Genomic DNA, 8,966 nt, shown 5'->3' with positions numbered 1-8,966 from the left:
GCCTGCCTCTGCCTCCCGAGTTCTGGGATTAAAGGCGTGCGCCACCAACGCCCGGCCCTCCTTTATTTCATAATCACATGCTTCTCATCTTACATTTTTATTATTATTGGCTTGTATGCGTGGTATGTGTGCGTGTTCACATGTGTGTGGGTTCACATATACACATGTGTGTACAGAAGCCTGAGGTTGATACTGGATATCTTCTTTGATAATCCTCTATCTTAGACATTGAGATAGGAGGGGGAGGGCGGTGGAGAGACGGCTCAGTTATTAAAGCTGGGTTTACAAGCAAAAAGATAGGTGGTAGCATCTCTCATATGAACTCAAAGCCCACTGAGTCAGTCCAGCCAGTCAGTTTGCCCTAAGGATCCTGTCTCTACCTCCCAAACGCCAGGATTATGGGTGGGTTGCCATGCCTGCCTGGTGTTTATGAGAATACTGGAAACCCATAGTTGGTTCCTAATCTATTTACTCACTGAACCACCCTCCCTTCTTTCCCTACTTTCCCTTCCCTCCCTCCCTCCCTCCCTCCCTCTCCTGAGGCAGGGCCATATGTATCACAGACTGGTCCCAATAAGCTAAGTAGTCAGAGATAACCTTGGACGCAGGATCTCCCTACCTCCGCCCACTGAATACTGGAGTTACAGGCCTGCACCACTACTACCAATTTATGTGATGTTGGGGATGGAGCCCAGAGCTTTGTGGTTTAGGAAACAGTCACTTTGGAAGCTAGGAGGCCAGGACTCAAAGCCTCCCCTGCGCACAGAGGTACAGACAGAACAATCGTGAAGACCCACCGAGAGCGCCAGACATAGAAGCACCAAGGCCTGGTGGGAGCCTGACGAATCGTGTTTGGTCGCCTGCATTCAGAGAATGTGAATTCTGCAGAATCCCCGACTTCTCCCTCTAGATCCAGGACCGGAAGGGGCGAGGCGGGCTGAACATCTCCGGCAGCCAATGGCCAGGCCTGGGAACCGGCTACTGCTTGGCCAGGCCCTGCCCTGAGTCTTTGCTGGGATTGGCTGGCTGCTCTCTGAGCTCTACTTTTGATTGGCTGCCTGTTTATGGCCCCGCCCCACTACACGATGCCTGGTTTCCGGGTCTTTCGTTTAGGGTCACAGGCTTGGCGGTGAGTGCCCCACAGGTAAGGCATCAGGGCAGCCTCCCCATGTCCCCTAGAGCTTTGCTCGCCTTGAGCTCCCGGCAACCAGAACGGAGGGGTAGCATCCCCTGGCACCCTGGCGACAGCGCTTTCTCAGGACCGATCAGCCAGGGTGTCCCCAAAGCCACAACAGGCTCCAAACAGCAAGTATATTCCTGGCCTGGAGCAAATGGAATGACCCAGGCCATGAGTACTTGGACACTGAGACATCTTGAGTGTTCCCGAATACTTCTGCTGCAGCTGCCAGATCTGGCATTCGCTTTAAACTAAACAAAAGTAAAACACCCCAGGATGATGTGGTAGACTTTGGGGAGCCCCTTTTGAGGGCCTTACCCTGCCTGGGGGGTGGAGGGGGGTTGGCTAGGGGCAGGTGGGATGTTGGGGATGAGGGGAGGAATAGGGAGAAGGGATTGACATGTGAAGCAAGCTTGTTCCTAATTTGAACTAATAAAAGAATAAAATAAAAAAATAAAAAGTAAAAAAAAGTAAAACACCTCCAGCAGAGAGGTGGTGGCACATACCTTTAATCCCAGCACTTGGGAGACAGGGGCTGGCGGATCTCTGTGAGTTTGAAGCCAGCCTGGTCAGGACATGTTTCAGGACAGTCAGGTGCTACACAGAGAAACCCTGTCGTGAAAATACGAAGAAGAAGGAAGAAGAAGAAGAAGAGGAGGAGGAGGAGGAGGAGGAGGAGGAGGAGGAGATAAAAATACCCAAATCGTCCCTTCCTGTCACAGAAAAGATAAAATACCCCAAATCGTCCCTTCCTGTCACAGAAACCAGTCTTCGAAAGAAGTCTCAGCTTGCTTTTTTTTTTCCTCCAACATCTTAGTGGAGGCTGCAGTGGTCGAGGCCACTCTCCAAGCTTCATCATGCCGCCTAAGGATGACAAGAAGAAAGATGCCAGGAAGTCTGCCAAGAAAGACAAAGACCCAGGAAATAAGTCTGGAGGCAAGGCCAAAAAGAAGAAGTGGTCCAAAGGCAAAGTTCGGGACAAGCTCAACAATCTAGTCCTGTTTGACAAAGCTACATACGACAAACTCTGGAAGGAAGTGCCCAGTTATAAGCTCGTTACTCTAGCTGTGGTCTCTGAGAGACCAAAGACTCGAGGTTCCTTGGCCAGGGCAGCTCTTCAGGAGCTACTTAGCAAAGGGCTTATCAAGCTGGTTTCAAAGCACAGAGCCCAAGTAATTTACACCAGAAACACAAAGGGTGGAGATGCCCCAGCTGCTGGTGAAGATGCATAAGCAGGTTCAATCAGCTGTACATTTGGAAAAATAAAACTTTATTAAATAAAAAAGTCACAACTGAACCAGAAAAAAAACTTTCATTCTTGTGAAGTTATTTTTGAAGTCATAGAACAAGAGATGAATTCACACTTACCCTGCCCGACCACCAGAACCACATAGAAAATACCTGTGTACACTCTGTGGACAGAGGCTAAGGCACTGACTGACTGAGACAGTGGGTATGCATAGCTCTTCTCTACTTAGGGTGTAAAATAGCTCAGAGTATCCATGCTCCCAAAATGCCTTAAGTCAGTCTCTCCATCCTTTCTGCAAAGACAAAAGATTATACAAATTTATAGCCAATGGCTCCCCCATCTTAGCCCTTTTCTAGTCACAGCCATGGAAGCCTCCTAATCCTTATGCCTCTCCAGTGCTGGGATTATAGGCATACATGGCCACACCCAGCAGAGCATAGCCTTTTAAAGTAGGCTTTAAAAAAAAAAGATTTTATTTATTTATTATGTATACAACATTCTGCTTCCATATATATCTGCACATCAGAAGAGGGCACCAGATCTCATAACAGATGGTTGTGAGCCATCATGTGCTTGCTGGGAATTGAACTCAGGACCTCTGGAAGAGTAGTCGGTGCTCTTAATCTCTGAGCCATCTCTCCATCCCTAAAGTAGGCTTTGAAAGCCAAGAGTGATAGCACATATTTGTAATCCTAGCACTGGGGAAACACAGACAGGAGATTGCTGCAAACTTGAGACTGACCTTAGTTACATAGTGAGTTCAAGACTACCCTGGGCTACATATGGTAGCATGAGCAAATAGTGCCATATGATAGCCTGTTATGTGCAGGAATTGTGCCTAGGATGTGACTCAGTGGCAGAGCACTCACTTAACCTGTATAAACTATCCCTGGGTTTGGCTCCCAGCCCTGAAAAACAAAGTCATAAAGACTTGTTATACTTGGAGCATATTGCCAATGTGTGTGGTCCTCACTGACCATACCTGCCATCTGTTTCATCCAAGTGCTTAAGTATCCATCACTGTTTGGAAGAACACACATTGTCATCTACCAGGTAGGACTCTTACAAGGTAACCGCCTACACTACCATCAGAATGAAATCCCTGGACTCAGGGCAGACAGACTAGATCCAGGTCATTGTATGATAATCAGAAGGTACTCCCTGTGGTTTACTTCAAACTAAAACATTCTAGAGCCTTCCCACAGACCCCAGTGATGGGGGAGGTCCTTCTGTGTATAAGTTGTCTTATTGGTTGATAAATAAAGCACTGTTGGCCAATAGGAAAGCAAGATAGGAGTCGAGGAGGATTCTGGGAAATGTAATAAAGAGAAGTCTTGTGATACAGGAAGTGACATAGCAGGCAGACTCAAAATATAATCAGGGACAAGCAGGAAATCGCTCTCTTCCTCCTCCTCTCTGGAAAGCTATGGATTCCTTCCAGACTAATATGGTTTAACCAAGAAAGACCCCTTAAAGCAGTGGCCCAAAACAGCTGAGATGATGCATTCATAGACCACTACAGCCAGGTTTCTGTGTTTTATCATGATCCCCATGGTATGGATATCACTCCCAACCAGCAGAAAGCAGTTTGGAATGAACAATGCCCAATTCCCAAATATTGTTTATAAATGTTTGTTTTCATTTAATTGGGGTTGGCTAAAAATGGTAATGATCACAGTCAATCTCTTTTTAAAGGAAAAAAGGGGAATAGGATATATTGGTATGGATTTTCATTTATTGATACAACTTTAAGGATAATTTTGTGATGTGTATATATATTTCTCCTCTTGTTTAGGTATTGTGTTTATACAGATCTTTTAAAATGTAATAAATAATAAATACAGATTATATAGTCACCTATAATAGTCAGAACTTATAATTAGGTTAGTTAGGTTTTCTAGATATACAGAGATGTATTTGAGATGGATAGATATTCTTCAAACCTTTCAAAGACCTACAGAATATATGGCATTTAAGCAGTTTAGGGGTTTTTTGACAGTGAGACACACTGCTCCTGGCACACCAATTACATCAGAAAGGAGGATGAGATTCGAAGAAACTCAATATGGAATTTGCCTTCAACATGCCTTTGGGCAATAAATGCTCTTGCCTGGACTGTTTGATAAACTGGACATGCAGGGCCCATAGGAAGTGACTGCTGAACTTACAAAACAAGATGGACAGTCCTGAAGGGTTCCTGCTTTATTGAGAAGTCTTCCAGACACACTGTGGCCTATAGGCTGAAGATAGATGCCCCAACGTTACAGAGGAATTTTGGGTGACTGTCCAGGTAGTGAGATGTCTCTGTCAGATCTAGAGTTTATATATTATCCTTCTGTGGTCTTTGATGGAGTTATAGTTTTCTTTAGTTATTATAAAAGATAAGCTACATATGAGACTTCAGACTCAAAGATAGGATAGATGATAGAATATTTTCTTTAAATCTTGCTAAATGTTAATGGACTAAATATTGTAACTGTAGTTCTTACTTGATAACTGAGCTGTCAGATAAGAAATCCTAGTCATTGGCCAGCAGCATTGTACCTAATATAAGTCTCTCTGTGTTATTTTGGGCACCCACATGGTGGCGGAGCTCAGGCAGCTTGTTGGAAAGATTTATCATTACACCCCAGTAGTAAATTACACCACGAAATAATCTTCATCTTGGACCAAAAACTTCATCTCCATATATTTGAAGGAACTCCCTTCCCTGACCTTGACATTTCTGACACCCTTTTCTACAGCTATGTCTTAGTTAGAGTTTCTATTGTTGTGAAGAGACACCATAGCAAGGCAATTCTTATAAAGGAAAACATTTAATTATGGCTGATTTACAGTTCAGAGGTTTAGTCTATTCATTATTTTCATGGTGGGTGCCATGTAGGCAGACATGGAGAAGGAGCTGAGAGTTATACACCTTTATCCTCAAGCAGCAGGAAGTGAACTGAGTGCCACACTGTGTGGAGTTTGAGCATAGGAGACCTCAAAGCCCACCCTGTAGTGATATATTATTTATGATTTATTAAAGGTTGCCTGAGGATTCAGAAAAGCAAAGTCATCTTCAAGCTATAGAGATCAGGCAGTGGTGATAGACATATTTAATCCAAGCAGCCAGAAGCTAGGAGGTGGTGGTACACACCTTTAATCCTAGGACTTGGGATTAAGAGATATACAGATCTCTGTGAGTCCACGGCCACCCAGATCTTTACAAGATTGAATCAGTCTAAAAGAGAATTATAGTTCACACTTTTAATCCCAGCACCAGAAGGGTATAAAAAAACAGGAGCAAGCAGTCAGTAAGAGGCATTCATTCTCCAGCCAGGCTGAGGAGAGCTTACAGTCTGAGGCTTGGTGAGAGCTCGTGGAGACAGGATTGCCCTGAGGAAGAGGAAAGAAGCTAGTGGTCAGCTGCTTTTGTATTTCTGATCTTCAGCTTGAAGTTTGAGCCCCAATATCAGTCTCTGAATCATTTCTTTTTCATGTTACACCACCCCCACAGTCACATTCTTCCTCCCACACCCACTCCAACAAAGCCACACCTATTAATAGTGCCGCTCCCTCTGAGGGCCATTTTCTTTCAAACCACCACAAACTGTTACTCTGAAATGTAAGGCTGCTGTACTGTTAGGTTTTGTTTTGTTTTGTTTTGTTTTGTTTTGTTTTGTTTTGTTTTTGCCAACTTGATGTCTGGGAAAAGAGAACCTCAATTGAGGAAAATACTTCCATCAGATTGCCTGTGGACCTGTGAGGCATTTTCTTGATTAATGATTGATGTAGGAGGGTCCATTCCACTGTGGTGGTGCTATCCCTAGGCAAGTAGCTCCTGGTTGTCTTAGTTACTTTTCTATTGCTGTGAAGAGACACTATAACCAAAGCAGCTTATCAATAGTTTGTTACAGTTGCTTACAGTTTCAGAGTGTTAGTTCACAATTACCCTGTCAGGGAGCATGGCAGTAGGCAGGCAGGCATGATGCTGAAGCAGTAGCTAAAAACTTACACCCTAATCTTCAAGTTAGAGAGAGGGGACAGGGAGGGAGGGAACACTAACTCAAAGCCCACTCCCAGTGACACACCTCCTCCAACAAGGCCACACCTCCTAATCCTTCTCAAACTGTTCCACCAACTTTGGAACAAGCATTCAAACATTTGAGTGTATAGAGGCCATTCTCAGTCAAACCACTATAGTTGTACTTATAAAATCATAATTATAGCATAATAACAATAATAACAATAACAACAGTAATAATAATAATAATAAAGCAAGCTGATTAAGCCATGGGAAATAAGTCAATAATCAGTATTCCACCATGGTCTCTGTTTCTGTTCTTGCCTCTACAGATACCTGCCCTTGATAGTGCAGTGATGGACTGTGATAAGGATGTGTAAGCCAAATTAACCTTTTTCTCCCCACGTAGCTTTTGGTCATGTTCTTTATCACAGTAGCAGCAAACCAGGACAGCCATCTTTACCATATATTTTGCCTATTTTTGGTCTTAGAACCCAACAGAGGCACATGGAAAATAGTCACATGTAAGGTCCAACATAACTAATAATAAAGGTCACAGAGGCATCCAATTCCAACCTGTGTGTCACAGGTACCGCTCTGACTTGGTCTGAAAATGGCCTTTGTAATTTATGTATGAAAAGTTATATAAAGATCTCAAATGATCAAGATAATGTAGACTTGGCTATCTGTCACCTTCCTAGCAGCTATCCCTGTAGGGGGGAAATGCCTATCTGGCACACTGCACTGCTAAATAAGGGACATGGCACACCATGCTCCTGAGTTTTCCCAGAAGTGAGAACAGTGAGTTCTGATGAGCATGAATAGCCAGTAGGGGCTTCAGGTGAGTCTGCACTCCCCATGTCTCCTTGTATGTGCTTTTTCCACATAGAGACACTGGTGGTGTGGGTGCTCACTGTCCAATCCAAGGTAATGTGCCACTGAATCACAGCTGATAGGCTTTCTCTCTCTCTCTCTCTCTCTCTCTCTCTATATATATATATATATATATATATATATATATATATGTGTGTGTGTGTGTGTGTATGTGTGTGTGTGTGTGTGTGTGTGTATGTGTGTGTGTGTGTGTGTGTGTGTGTGTAATAAATACTCCAGAGTAGTTTATCCATGCCTTTTACTAACCCACGAGCATATCAGTCTTGTCAGGGGGACACCCTGGTTGTGGGAGCCCACAAGTGACTCAGCTTCCATCTGGAGTCTATTCTGACTTACAGGTCATTAGTGTTCAAGCTTGCTTTGTTTCAGTCTCCTTGAGAGCTGTGATAAAGTTCTGATGAGCCCATGGGAAAGAGCATATTATCTAACTAACCAATTTCTGATGCCAGCAGAAAGGCACATAGAGATAGGAATGAAGCTGCTTGCTGCTAGTAGGACTCACATAATAGATATGGAGCCTGACTGCTGCTTGATTCAAGGACAGTGAAGGGAGCTGGTTAACTGACTATGCTTCTCTTTGTTCTGCTTTGCCTCTAGTCTATATATAAGCAGGGTCTAAATTAAACTTGGGGGCTGTCCCGTTTGCTGAAAGGTGTTTCTGTCTCTGTTTCTTTTATCTGTCTTTTCTCAATCATCATGCCCCCCCCCTCAGGTAACCAACCTGACTCATTGGAACAGGCTCCAACACCTGATGATGACCGCAAAGGCATAGCCCACCTTAGCTGTGAAGCAGATTGCTACATGCACATCTTGGAGCCTGCTGTGGCATTGGGGACCACTTAGATGCAGCCGATGACTCACAATCTACCCACATACCACAAACTCATTGAGCAATGTGGACCCTTTCTCCAAGTTTGAGAAGGCTGACCTGAATATTTCCCTGGGACAACACTCCCTGCCATTATGCAGTGCCACTTCTAAACTCCCAGACGGCGTCCTCTACACATGGAGCAGACAACTGGGAAGCGCTTATGCAGCTGTTGGCAAGCGGCACTGCCTCTATGTACATAAAAAGTAACGTCTGATCTACAGTGGAGACATGAACAGGTCAATGCCCAACATCAAATAAAGGCTGTGCTGTTGTTTAATTGGACTGACCTGCTTCCAGGAGTGAGAGCCTACTTTAGTGGAACATGGGCCTGTACGGTTCTCTTTGATCTTGTGAGCTTTTTTTCAACCTTGTTCTAATCTGTGTTCTTACCTTCCCTGGAGCTCTAACTCCTGACCTCTCACCTAAGTCTTGTCTGCAGTAATCGAGCCAGCTGTTGCCAGTGAAACTTCATGTCAGTTTTCCAGTGGACCAGGGAAGGGCTTGACAGCCCATCAGGATGGACTAAAAACTACTGAGTCGGAACATCTGAGCAAACAGCAGCTGCAAGGACAAACCTCATCTAAACTGCCCTTTGATGCATAGTACAGACCTTTTTGCAGATTCAGCTGTCACAACCCTCTGCAGGGAATGTCCTGAAATCGAGGAGACTGAGAACTAGGGATCCCCAAGGGACTGAGTGGCATAGACAGGCCTTATCAGTTCTTCCCTCTGAAGACTTGCATCACACACACACACACACACACACACA

The 8,966-nt window shown here is 44.4% G+C and overlaps 1 protein-coding gene across 1 annotated transcript; it reads left to right on the top strand.

Moving 5' to 3' along the window:
* Positions 1 to 1,071: 1,071 nt before the first annotated feature.
* Positions 1,072 to 2,456, top strand: LOC100765587 (40S ribosomal protein S25). The gene is made up of 2 exons (XM_027390889.2): positions 1,072 to 1,144; positions 1,995 to 2,456. Exon 2 carries the CDS (start codon positions 2,035 to 2,037, stop codon positions 2,407 to 2,409), a length of 375 nt encoding a protein of 124 aa, XP_027246690.1. The 5' UTR covers positions 1,072 to 1,144; positions 1,995 to 2,034; the 3' UTR covers positions 2,410 to 2,456.
* The last annotated feature ends 6,510 nt before the right edge of the window (positions 2,457 to 8,966 follow it).

This window comes from Cricetulus griseus (genome assembly GCF_003668045.3).
Source record: "Cricetulus griseus strain 17A/GY chromosome 1 unlocalized genomic scaffold, alternate assembly CriGri-PICRH-1.0 chr1_1, whole genome shotgun sequence".
NCBI classification, from domain to species: domain Eukaryota; kingdom Metazoa; phylum Chordata; class Mammalia; order Rodentia; family Cricetidae; genus Cricetulus; species Cricetulus griseus.
The sequence above is the reverse complement of the archived record's forward strand: the minus strand, read 5'-3'. Positions and strand labels throughout refer to the sequence as shown.